The sequence below is a fragment of the Hypomesus nipponensis genome, chromosome 13, assembly GCF_054491055.1.
Source record: "Hypomesus nipponensis isolate SF chromosome 13, ASM5449105v1, whole genome shotgun sequence".
In the NCBI taxonomy this organism is placed as follows: domain Eukaryota; kingdom Metazoa; phylum Chordata; class Actinopteri; order Osmeriformes; family Osmeridae; genus Hypomesus; species Hypomesus nipponensis.
The window spans coordinates 900,001-912,500 of NC_140373.1; the positions used below are offsets into that span (position 1 = coordinate 900,001).

The 12,500-nt window shown below is 52.6% G+C and overlaps 3 protein-coding genes across 5 annotated transcripts in view; 2 read left to right on the forward strand and 1 right to left on the reverse strand.

The window, feature by feature from the left end:
• Positions 1-3,135, forward strand: part of eif3c (eukaryotic translation initiation factor 3, subunit C) — a 12,276-nt gene extending 9,141 nt beyond the window's left edge. The window contains exons 18-25 of one of the 3 annotated variants that reach the window (XM_084670471.1): positions 586-745; positions 846-911; positions 1,019-1,106; positions 1,225-1,390; positions 1,583-1,624; positions 2,070-2,111; positions 2,277-2,315; positions 2,578-3,135. In XM_084670471.1, coding sequence (XP_084526597.1) covers positions 586-745; positions 846-911; positions 1,019-1,106; positions 1,225-1,390; positions 1,583-1,624; positions 2,070-2,111; positions 2,277-2,315; positions 2,578-2,807 — 833 coding nt within the window. In that variant the 3' untranslated portion in view covers positions 2,808-3,135. The remainder of the gene's footprint in view (positions 1-585; positions 746-845; positions 912-1,018; positions 1,107-1,224; positions 1,391-1,582; positions 1,625-2,069; positions 2,112-2,276; positions 2,316-2,577) is intronic. The other 2 variants (XM_084670472.1, XM_084670473.1) reach the window with 2 other exon arrangements.
• Positions 3,136-4,485: 1,350 nt separating this feature from the next.
• Positions 4,486-9,132, forward strand: prodh2 (proline dehydrogenase 2; the record flags this gene model as incomplete). Its single annotated transcript, XM_084670416.1, has 10 exons — positions 4,486-4,746; positions 5,170-5,360; positions 5,659-5,785; positions 6,217-6,303; positions 6,385-6,465; positions 7,472-7,615; positions 8,081-8,247; positions 8,411-8,521; positions 8,768-8,856; positions 8,963-9,132. Coding segments are annotated over 10 exons (1,428 nt in total), but the record flags the coding sequence as incomplete, so codon positions are not given.
• A 1,558-nt stretch (positions 9,133-10,690) lies between these two features.
• tbx6 (T-box transcription factor 6) overlaps positions 10,691-12,500 on the reverse strand; it is a 4,764-nt gene continuing 2,954 nt past the window's right edge. Inside the window, exons 7-9 of the mRNA XM_084670417.1 lie at positions 12,295-12,500; positions 11,840-12,207; positions 10,691-11,458 (exon numbers count right to left, since the gene is read on the reverse strand). The exon at positions 12,295-12,500 is cut by the window's right edge and continues 6 nt beyond it. Coding sequence (XP_084526543.1) covers positions 11,106-11,458; positions 11,840-12,207; positions 12,295-12,500 — 927 coding nt within the window. The 3' untranslated portion in view covers positions 10,691-11,105. The remainder of the gene's footprint in view (positions 11,459-11,839; positions 12,208-12,294) is intronic.

Here is a 12,500-nt window from a genome sequence, read left to right on the forward strand (position 1 = left end):
CACCCCCAGTACACCCTGGTGGTCTGTAAGTCATGTGACATCACCCCCAGTACACCCTGGTGGTCTGTAAGTCATGTGACATCACCCCCAGTACACCCTGGTGGTCTGTAAGTCATGTGACATCACCCCCAGTACACCCTGGTGGTCTGTAAGTCATGTGACATCAACACCCTGGTGGTCTGTAAGTCATGTGACATCAACACCCTGGTGGTCTGTAAGTCATGTGACATCAACACCCTGGTGGTCTGTAAGTCATGTGACATCACCCCCAGTACACCCTGGTGGTCTGTAAGTCATGTGACATCACCCCCAGTACACCCTGGTGGTCTGTAAGTCATGTGACATCACCCCCAGTACACCCTGGTGGTCTGTAAGTCATGTGACATCAACACCCTGGTGGTCTGTAAGTCATGTGACATCAACACCCTGGTTGTCTGTAAGTCATGTGACATCACCCCCAGTACACCCTGGTGGTCTGTAAGTCATGTGACATCACCCCCAGTACACCCTGGTGGTCTGTAAGTCATGTGACCTCCCCCCCAGTACACCCTGGTGGTCTGTAAGTCATGTGACCTCCCCCCGCAGGGCCCCCTGAGAGCATGCGGGAGCACGTGGTGGCAGCCAGTAAGAGCATGAAGATGGGAGACTGGCGTACCTGCCACTCCTTCATCATCAACGAGAAGATGAACAGCAAGGTCTGGGACCTGTTCCCTGAGACGCAGCACGTCCGACAGATGCTCGTCAGGTACAGGAACACACACACACACCGGCAGACACACACACACAGGCAGACACACATGAAAATAATGGTACTAGCTGTTGAATCTGAATTGGTGTGTTTGTAGGAAAATCCAGGAGGAGTCCTTGAGGACCTACCTTTTTACCTACAGCAGTGTGTACGACTCCATCAGGTAAACTCTATCTCTCACACACGCATCATTAACTCTCTCACACACACTAACTCTCTCTCTCTCTCTCTCTCTCTCTCTCTCACTCTTTCTCTCTCTCTCTCTCTCAGTATGGAGACTCTGTCTGAGATGTTTGAGCTGGAGCTTCCCATGGTGCACAGCATCATCAGCAAGATGATCATCAACGAGGAGCTCATGGTACACACACACACACACACACACACAGTAACCCTGGTGAGCTGACATGACCAGTATCTAACTTGTTCCATCCCTCTTCCTGTGTGTGTGTGTGTGTGTGTGTGTGTGTGTGCGGCAGGCCTCCCTGGACCAGCCTACCCAGACGGTGGTGATGCACCGTACCGAGCCCACCTCCCTGCAGAACATGGCCCTGCAGCTGGCTGAGAAGTTGGGCGGACTGGTGGAGAACAACGAGCGCGTGTTCGACCTGAAGCAGGGCGTCTACGGAGGCTACTTCAACAGGGGTGAGACGCACACACACACTAACACACACACACACACTCACTCACACACACACACACTGGTTGTAGGAACAACAGACAGGACAAAGACGGCTTATCTCCCCCCTCCCTGTCTCTCCTCACTTCTTCCACCCACTCCCCTGTCCTCTCTCCTCCCTCCTCCTTCTCTCTCTCCTCCTCTTCTCTCCTCTCCAGATCAGAAGGGTGGTTACCAGCAGAAGCAGGGCTACCAGAGAGGTAAGTACACATGGCTGGGGAGGGAGGGAGGGAGGGAGGGAGGGAGGGAGGGAGGGAGGGAGGGAGGGAGGGAGGGAGGGAGGGAGGGAGGGAGGGAGGGAGGGAGGGAGGGAGGGAGGGAGGGGCTACACCTTCCTTCTCACTGGCTGTCTGGGGGAGGAGCTATTAACCTATCATCATCTCCAGCCAGCCTCCTCCAGGTTACATGGTTCTGGGGTGTGTGTGGTGGGGTGAGAGAATGTGTGTGTGTGTGTGTGTGTGGCTGGGCTGGGCTGGCACATAGGATCCTGACCTCTAAACATGTATCAGCAGCAGGGGGGGAGAGGGCTTCACGTTGCCACGGATGTTTTCTGTCCTCCCAAAGTGTGTGTGTGTGCACGCCGATTGCGTGGCACAGCGGTGTGTGTGTGTGTGTATCTAAACTGTTCTCACTGTACGGTTTCAGAACAGAGAGGGGGGTACCAGCAGAAGCAAGGTTACCAACGAGGTGTTTGAAAAATCATTGATTGAATTGCATGATTGTTGGAATAATCTGTTAATCATTCTCCTAGCTCTTGTGTGTGTGTGTGTGTGTGTGTGTGTGTGTGTGTGTGTGTACTCACAGTGTGTTTCATGAGTGTGTGTTTCTAAACAGTTTTCATTGCGTTTTCAGACCAGAGAGGAGGTTACCAGAAGCAAGGTTACCAACGAGGTGCTTATAAACCAATTCCTTCATGTTCTCTCCATGTGAGAGTCAGCTGTGGCTTGTGACTGTCTGCTGTGTCTGTCTCTAAGCAGCGAGGGAACCAGGAGTCTGTACTCCTCTACTGACACCTCAGCATCTCTCTCTCATCCCTCTCTCTCTCCTTTATCACCTGGCCACTCCTTTCCTACTCTCCTCCCTCCTTCTTTATCCTCCCTCTCCTCCCTCCTTCTTTATCCTCCCTCTCCTCCCTCCTTCTTTCTCTCTCCAGACCAGAAGGATGGTTACCAGCAGAAGCGGGGTGGTTACCAGGGCGGCGGCGGTTACCAGGGCGGCGGTGGCGGAGGTTACCAGGGCGGTGGCGGCGGTTACCAGGGCGGTGGAGGTTACCAGGGTGGCGGCGGTGGCGGTTACCAGGGCGGTGGAGGTTACCAAGGAGGCGGTGGTTACCAGGGTGGTTACCAGCGAGGCTACAGGAACCAGAACCAGAGCTCATACTGACCCGCCCCCCCACCTGGCCAGACTGCATTCCACATCACATGACACGCTGCCTGTGCTTCCTGTTTCCTGTGTGTGGGGCCGAGTCATCACCACTGTCCAGATCGTCACCACATTTGCAGACTCTCCCTGCTGCGATTGGACAGTTTTATCTCCAGTTTGTTGAGTGTGAAAGGATTTCTGCAGTTGGACTCAGTTTTCTGATGATGGACAGTTGTGGTGGTGGATGAAGCAGTTTGCAGTGACAGGGTTGTTTTTCAAGTGAGGCTTCAGTGTCAAGTGAATACTTGTCAATGTAACCTATAAAATAATAAACATGATTCAATATGAAGTATGCGGATGCTGTGTACTTTCAGATCGTTCTAGCCGCTAAGATTTGCTCCACACGTCTAATCTAGGTGTGTATATATGTCTAATCAGATTAGACTGTTCTTAGTATATATGTTTCGTGTCAGTTCCTCTAGTCATCCATGTTTCCTGGGTTCAGTGTTGTTCTATCTGCAGAGTTAATGATCTGTGAGACCTCCAATCTTCTCAGCACCTGTTGGGTTCCCAGTGGATGAAGCAATAAGCTGCTGGTTTCCCCAGCAGGTTTGGGATACTAGCATGTTTTAACAAGTCATGTCGGACGTTCCACTCTGGAATTATGTAAATCCAGTAGCAGTGATGACCTAGTGTATCACTGAGGAATACTGTTCATTGGTGTTGCTACTGTTAATGTTCTACTACCGAGTGCATCACAAAACATCTAGTTTGTATGCTGGTTGAGTTAGGGTTCATGGGGGTCATTTGAATTTCCTTTCAAGGATTTTCTCGAACCATAACTTGCCACATGAAAAGCAGTTTCTATACTTTATGAAGTTTTGCAAGTCTGTTAGTGCTTATTAGTCTATGGTCCTGTGTGCTTTTTAGGGTCAACCTGCTGTTGACACAAACTGAACTGTGAGCCACTTATTAACCTGTCACTCAAAAACAGCCTGAGAACCCTTCATCTCTCACTGTGGAGCTGGTCAGGGCAGGTTACACTCGGTAAGAACCCTCTCTACACCTTTTTACTTGTTAAAGTTTAGATGTGCTTGATTTTAGTTCAATGTAATATGCTAGATGTGGCTACAGGCATGGTTTGCACACAGTACAGAATTTCACTGCAGATCAAGATGTTCCAGGTTCAAATCCTCACCTAGGTCATTTTTAAAAGCATCTACTAAATGAACACATTACAAATCAAGTCTGGCTATCAACATAACCCGAAGCATGTTCATGTTCTTGTTTATCCTGTTCAAAGTTCTAAAACTTGTATTTGTGGTGCGTACCGTGTTTTCTGTTCTACGTTCCTGTCTTCCAGCCCGAGGAAGTTCTCCTGTTCTGCACCCCTCTCACAAGACTTTCTGGAAACTAAATCTGCTGTATGTAGCTCAGTGTGTGTGTGTGTGCTGTATGTAGCTCAGTGTGTGTGTGTGTGCTGTATGTAGCTGCTATATTTAACACACGTCACACACAGTCCACACAGCGTACAAACCAGCCAACGCCAGTTCACCCTGCTTCTCTGCCAAGGGGGTTTGGAATTAGGAACACACACACAGTACATCATCTAGAAGTACACACACTTGGCATATTTGGGTGCACACACACTACCAGAAACGCAGGTCAACCCAGCGTGATCCGTCAGGTAGTATGATCAGGTCACATCTCCTCCGACCGTCGTTACATCACTTCCTGTCGCCAAGGCTGCTGGGTACGGCGGTGCCCCGGGGCGTGGCTGAGGAGGGACTGCCCCCCCCCCGCCCCCCTGCCAGCTCAGCCCCAGGGACCAACCCGCCCTGACCTCTTGACCTTTGAGGACCCTGGGGCCTTCAGGGTGAAGAGCCTGGCGGAGCTGGCCAGAGCCCTGGGAGTGTTCAGGCTCTGCTCCAGCACCCTGCTGGTCAACAACTGTGGGAAGGTGAGGAGAGAGGGATGGAGAGAGATGAGAGAGTGATGTGGAGATGAGAGTGATGTGGAGATGAGAGTGATGTGGAGATGAGAGTGTGAGATGTGCGGTGAGGTAGGAGGGGGTGCAGATGGTGAAGTGATTGCTCCAGCCTGGTGTTTGTGTGTGCATATATAGTATGTAGGTCAGCAATGCTGCTGTCATGTCATCTACACGGGTCATTCATCTACATCTCTATTTCTGCATGTCTCTTCTCTGTCCCTTTCTCGCTCTCTTTCTCTCTCTGTCCATCTGCCTTTCTCTACCTCCCCCTCTCTATCCCCTCTTTCTGTTTCTCTCTTCTAACTTCACTTTTGTCTCCCATTTTCTTCTCACCCTTTTACCATTTCTTTCCCTCCTACATCTCACCCTCCATCCTTTCCATGCATGTATCAGCTCCTGTCCATAGCTCGGAGCATTCTGGGTAAAAGAGGCTTCGCTCTGTTGCTCCGCCCCTTCGTGTATGCCCAGTTTGTGGCTGGAGAGACGGAGGGTGAGATCAGCCAATCCATGGAGAAGATGAGTGCTCTGGGACTCCGCCCCATGCTGGCTGTGCCAATAGAAGAGGACCTGGGGGAGGGCACTGGGTAAGAGGCCACACCCACACTTGGGCTAGGGGTAGGAGCGAGCTTGACTAACTGGTCATTACAGGCACGTTTTCCAGTTTAGCTAGATGGGCAGTATCTAGCTTGCTAACCGCTAACACACTAGCTAGCAGACATGTGGCTAGTGACCAGAGCAGTCCCACAGTCCAACCCCCCCCCCCCCCACACACACACACACATACACACACACACACACACACACACTGATTGTACAGATACTACTCCTCCATGGCAGTTTTCTCCCTCAGTGTTCAAACATCACTGTCACATCCGTCACCAGGGAGCTGCGGTACAACGACAACCTGACGGCCATGTTGGAATGCGTCCGCATGTCTCACAGCAACGCCTGGAGCCCGGACCCCATGATGCAACTGAAGGTCACGGCTCTGCTCAGTCCAGAGCTCTGTGTAAGATTCCAATTAGCGTGTGCTCCAGGGTTAGCGTGTGCTCCAGGGTTAGTGTGTGCTCCAGGGTTAGCGTGTGCTCCAGGGTTAGCGTGTGCTCCAGGGTTAGCGTGTGCTCCAGGGTTAGCGCGTGCTCCAGGGTTAGCGTGTGCTCCAGGGTTAGCGTGTGCTCCAGGGTTAACGTGTGCTCCAGGGTTAGCGTGTGCTCCAGGGTTAGCGTGTGCTCCAGGGTTAGCGTGTGCTCCAGGGTTAACGTGTGCTCCAGGGTTAGCGTGTGCTCCAGGGTTAGCATGTGCTCCAGGGTTAGCGTGTGCTCCAGGGTTAACATGTGCTCCAGGGTTAGCATGTGCTCCAGGGTTAGCGTGTGCTCCAGGGTTAACATGTGCTCCAGGGTTAGCATGTGCTCCAGGTGAGACTCTGTTCTCTGTCCCCAGGTGAAGATCACCTCCCTGCTGCAGCTGCAGGGCTGGGAGCTGCAGGGCTGGGAGCTGCAGCAGCTGATCAGAGCCATGGAGGGAGAGGTAGCCCCAGGGCCCAGAGATACGCCAGCATTGATAGGCTGCTGACCACCTCACATCTGTCTGACTTCCTGTCACCCACAGCCAATCAGTTTCCCCGGTCTGGAGGAGAGTGAGAACGCACATTTTTGCTGCGGCCTTCGAAGACTGAATGCGGTGGCAGAGGTGAGGACCGGTTCGGCTCCAAGGGGGGGGGGCATTGGGGGGAAATGTCCCCCCAAATGGAATGCTGTGCCCCCTCAAAAAATACTAAAGTATAAATATGAAATAATGGCATTGGCTATACATTAAATATCAAGATGGCTACACTTTCCTGCAGAATATGCAGGTCTGCTCTTATTTTGAATCATAAATGCTTTGTAAATGCGTTTCCCCCTCCCCTTTGTGAAAAAATGCCCCCCCCCCCCATTTAATTGGGTGGTTGGGTGTAGCTCAGTAGGGGAGCGTTTCTTTCTCAACGTTTTAAATAAATATTTTCTATCTGATTAGATGCACATTTTGTGTTGCTCCTTCAGTATGTCTATTTAAAAGAAGGGATATAAACGTAATCTACGAGTTGCTAATGTAGCTCGGTGTGCTATCTAGGTTCACTAGCTTGCTCCGTCCATCAAAGCGTGCCAGTACACCAAATCTTCATCTCGGAGCGGTCGGAGCACCCGCAGATGGCGTCAGATATATGTCAAAAGTCACGAGCGCATAGAATATTTCACACGCGCAGATACTAACTTTTCCCTTGCGAAATATAAGTAGGCTACTCACGCACAAATTCAACAACCTAGAGTTCTGCGAGCGAGCGCCTGGTATGCTCTCCTTGACTGCTCAAGCAGTGAAATCCACACGACATCGAAACTATTTTTCGAAACTTACAAAAACAAAACAAAAAATCAACCTTGCACATTTTTTGGGAAAAAAACATTTGGGAAAATATTTTTGAAATCTTTTGAACACATGAACCGAAAAGTAAAACTTTTTTTGTTTCCGAAAGTTAAATAAAATATATTATTTTCTCAGAGGCTGCAGTTGTAATAATAGTTTTTCAGCCTTTCGAAACTTTTTTTTTAACATACAACACAACTTTTTGGGCGCAAAGTTTATTTTTTGACCTTATTTTCTAAAACTTTGTTTTTTTTGCAGTAAAACTTTCTAAAATTCCTTTTTTGGTTTACATCAGGCCAGTGTCAACAGGGTACGAGTCCTGGTCGACGCTGAGTACACCTACATGAACCCTGCCCTCTCTCTCGTCACCATGGCGATGATGAAGAAGTTTAACCAAGATGGCGCCTGGGTCTGGAACACATATCAGTGTTACCTCAAGGTATTAGCATTCCTCATTTTAAAACAACAAGTAAAGTAAATAATAAAACAATAATCATGTATACCATGCATATACAGTATACTAAAATATATAACTACATATACATACATTCATCTATCTTGCCCACTTTTCTGTGTCTCTTTCTCTCTCTTACTGTCTCTCTGCTTTTCTCTGTCTCTCTGCCTCCCTCCCTCTCTCCTCCTCCCTTCCTCTCTCCTCCTCCCTTCCTCTCTCCTCCTCCCTTCCTCTCTCCTCCTCCCTTCCTCTCTCCTCCTCCCTCCCTCTCTCCTCCTCCCTTCCTGTCTCCTCCTCCCTTCCTCTCTCCTCCTCCCTCCCTCTCTCCTCCTCCCTTCCTCTCTCCTCCTCCCTTCCTCTCTCCTCCTCCCTTCCTCTCTCTTCCTCCCTTCCTCTCTCCTCCTCCCTTCCTCTCTCCTCCTCCCTCCCCTGTCTCTCTCTCCCCCCCAGGAGTCCAGGTCTCTGCTGCTGGAGGCTGTCCACCTGTCCATTCGTGAGTCCTTCTCTCTGGGGGTCAAGCTAGTCAGGGGGGCCTACATGGACAAAGAGAGGAAGCTGGCTAATCAGGAGGCCCGCGCAGACCCCATCCACCAATCCTGGGAGCACACCAATAACAGGTCAGCCAAAAGGCTTTACAATCTTGGAAATGTCATAGATAGATTATGTTAATTTACAAACTAAAACAGATTGAACAAGCTGCAACAGAAACGGTCATCTAGACAGCTCGAGTTACTGCAGTACCTGCTTGTTATTGCCGTTTCCATGGTTCTGTGGTCATAGTTACAACGGCTGCTTGAACATCATGCTGGAGCTCATCTCTCAGAATCCTTGGCGGTACCGCATCATCGTGGCAACGCACAACGAGGTGTCAGTCCGATACGCCGCCGAAAGGTACAACCCTGCTCACTCAACTGTGTGTGTGGTTTGTGAAATTCGACTTCAGAGTAAAGCTAGGGTATGTGTGTTGTGTATTTTAATATAGAGCAGAGTACAGCTGTGTGTGTGGTGTGTGTGTGTGTGTGGTGTGTGTGTGGTGTGTGTGTGTGGTGTGTGTGTGTGTGTGTGTGGTGTGTGTGTGTGTGTGTGTGGTGTGTGTGTGTGGTGTGTGTGTGTGGTGTGTGTGTGTGTGGTGTGCAGGATGGCAGAGCTGGGCGTGGACAGAGAAGGGGGCTCAGTGTGTTTTGGCCAGCTGTTGGGGATGTGTGACCATGTGTCTCTGACCCTGGGTGAGTCTCCACACACACCACAACACACACACCACAACACACACACACCACTAACTAAGAATCCGCGCACCTACTCCTCCCCTCCCCCGCTCCCTCCCCCCCCCAGCCCAGCAGGGGTACTCGGTGTATAAGTCGGTTCCGTACGGTTCCGTGGACGACACGCTGCCCTACCTGGTGCGGCGAGCACAGGAGAACAGGACCGTGCTGCAGGGCATCCGCAAGGAGAGAACCCTGCTGAGAGGGGAGCTGCACCGGAGGCTGGGGCTGGGGGGCTGAGAGGGAGGGCTGAGGGGCTGAGAGGGAGGGCTGGGGGGCTGAGAGGGAGGGCTGGGGGGCTGAGAGGGAGGGCTGGGGGGCTGGGGGGCTGAGAGGGAGGGCTGGGGGGCTGAGAGGGAGGGCTGGGGGGCTGAGAGGGAGGGCTGGGGGGCTGGGGGGCTGAGAGGGAGGGCTGGGGGGCTGAGAGGGAGGGCTGGGGGGCTGAGAGGGAGGGCTGGGGGGCTGAGAGGGAGGGCTGGGGGGCTGAGAGGGAGGGCTGGGGCTGGGGCTGAGGGGCTGAGAGGGAGGGCTGGGGGCCTGAGAGGGAGGGCTGGGGCTGGGGCTGGGGCTGAGGGGCTGAGAGGGAGGGCTGGGGGGCTGAGAGGGAGGGCTGGGGGGCTGAGAGGGAGGGCTGGGGGGCTGAGAGGGAGGGCTGGGGGGCTGAGAGGGAGGGCTGGGGCTGGGGCTGAGGGGCTGAGAGGGAGGGCTGGGGGCCTGAGAGGGAGGGCTGGGGCTGGGGCTGAGGGGCTGAGAGGGAGGGCTGGGGGCCTGAGAGGGAGGGCTGGGGCTGGGGCTGGGGGGCTGAGAGGGAGGGCTGGGGCTGGGGCTGAGGGGCTGAGAGGGAGGGCTGGGGCTGAGGGGGGGGGGGTTGGGGGCTGGGAACAGGGTTGATGTAGGGGTAGCTGGAGTAGAGAGGGGGGCAGTTAGGGAGTTAAATACACACAATAGCTTTAGAAATACAATTACAACATAAATTACTTGTGTCTGGCCTTGATTTCCACACCAAGGGATCTTCTGCAGTCTTTTACAATTTAACCAAATGTTGGATTTGAAATTGAAAAAGGAATTAAAAAAATCTGGTTCAGCTTGTATAGCCTTTTTCTCCTTCAGTTCCTCCCTCGCTGGAGGTGTGAAACGTTGGTGTGAGAGAGAGAGAGAGAGAGGGGGAGGGGGAGGGGGAGGGGGAGGGGGAGGGGAGGGGGAGAGAGAGAGAGAGAGAGAGAGAGAGGGGGAGGGAGGGAGGGAGGGAGGGAGGGAGGGAGGGAGGGAGGGAGGGAGGGAGGGAGGGAGGGAGGGAGGGAGGGAGGGAGGGAGGGAGGGAGGGAGGGAGGGAGAGAGAGAGAGAGAGAGAGAGAGAGAGAGAAAGAGAGAGAGAGAGAGAGAGAGAGAGAGAGACAGAGACAGAGACAGAGACAGAGACAGAGACAGAGACAGAGACAGAGACAGAGACAGAGACAGAGACAGAGACAGAGAGATGAAGGACCATTTCAGACGGCTTTATAGGGACCCGGGTATGTGAAATGATCTCTGATCATTAGTGTTGTGGTGTGATAAGATAATTAACCAGTTTGTTCACACAGGTAGAGTAGAAAAAAACACTGTCAAACAGGAATAGCAAAAGAAGATAAAAAACATTTTAATAATTGTATTGTAAACAAATAATATCTCTTTAAATGAGCTCCATCTAAAAGTTCATGCAGTTGATTTTTTTGTAAAAAAAAAAAAAGTTCTATTTACTACTTGTATGTAAAATCACAACACCATAACATTTAGTAAAACTTCATCATTATCACCATAATATCCTCCCTTAATCAGTCTGAACCCAACTCTTAACACTTGGTTAACATGTCTCAATACAGAGTGTTTCTAAACAGTTATGTCTCTATACAGAGTATGTTTAAACTGATAACATGTCTCTATACAAACTATGTCTAAATAGCCGGTCAGCAACACCAGGATGTCCATGTTCTTTCATACAAGACTCATCCTTCCATAGCTTCTTGGACCCACAATCCTTTGTGCAGCGAAAGAGACGACAACCTGTCTGGCAGTTCACCAGACGGCAGACCATACGAACCTGTCTGTCTGTAACCCTTACACGGAGATGCAGAATATTGTGTATGTAGCCTGCCTGCAACGTCGCAAAGGCAGCTGCAGCCGCTACGAAAAGTCAAAAGCACAGCTCCTGTCTGTGGTCCTTAGCCCCGCCCACCTCAGAACATGGCCCGCCCACTCATGTCCAGGTAGGACCCCTGGGTGTGGGCGTGGCCAAGCTGCGGCTGCCTGTAGACATGCCTGAGAGGAAGAGAGTAGGAGGGGCACGGGTCCTGGTACAAGCGCAGAGGGTAGGAGGAGAAGGAGGGGTACAGGGTGGGGGGGGCGGAGGAGGGGGGGTACAGGGTGGGGGAGCCGGAGGAGGGGGGGGGGTAGGAGGAGAGAGAGGTCTCCAGTAGGGTTGGGTGATGCAGTACCATCTCTGGGAGGTAGTGGGCGCCAGGGGGGAACTGGGAGAAGGAGCCCATCTCTGTGGGGGCTACGGGGGGGTAGGAGGAGGAGTGCGTGGTACCTGGGTTCAGGGGGTGTGCGGAGGGAGGGAGGGAGTAGTTTGTGAAAGAGGAAGGAAGGAGGTGAGGAGCAGAGGAGGGCTGGTAAGGAGGGTTGGGGAGAGAGGAGGGAGTAGGGAGCTGGATTGGGTTTGGGACGGAGAAGGAGTTGGGGATGGAGGAAGGGAAGGAGGGAAAAGGATAAGATGCTGAAGCGGAGAGAGAGAAGGGGAGAGAGGGGAGGGGGGCGGACATCTGGAGGGGTTGTGATTGGTTGGGGTCGGGATGGGAGGGGGGGGGGTCAGTGTAAGAGAAGGGGATCTGGGGGGGTCCTGCGTCCGCCTGCTGAGTCTGGGGAGGGGGGGTCAGCAGGGAGGGACAGGTGGGAGGAGGGAGGAGAGGGAAAGAGGTGTTGGGAGGAGTGTGAGGGGTCACCAGTTCCTGCTGGGACAAGGAGTGATAGGAGGAGGAGGAGAGGAGCGGCTGGGGAGAGGAGGAGGTGGAGGAGGGAGGAGTGAGGGGAGGGTAGGTGAAGATGGTCTGGTGGAGTAAGGGGGATGTGGTGGAGGTGTGAGGGAGGGAGGGAGAGGAGGAGAGGATGGAGGGATAAATAGAGGTGGATGAGGGCGTGGTTTGGGAGGAGGGTTCAGGGGGAGGGAGGGAGGGATAGGAGGAGGAGGGCTGAGGAAGAGAGGAGGATGAGAAGGACATGGAATCATGCTGGGTGTCTGGGTAGGTCTGGGTGTATGGGGGAAGACTGATGCTGCCGGACCTGTGTCAGGTGAAAAGAAAACATGTTAGAAGCAGAAGCTCAATCCCAGCAGAGAGGAAACCTTCCACTCTGACCCCTCACACGCACCTGTCAATCATGCTGTCACTTGGCTGATGATCACTTCCTGTTGCATCTTGCTGCCCATTGACCATGTCCACTGTGAGGTCAGCAATCTGGGATGAGACGTAGGCGTGTCCCAATTGGAGGGGCGGGTCTGGGGGCGGGGTCTCCTGGAAGGAGATCTGATTGGAGGAGAACCCACAGGATGGGGTTGGGAGGAGGGGGTGAGAGGC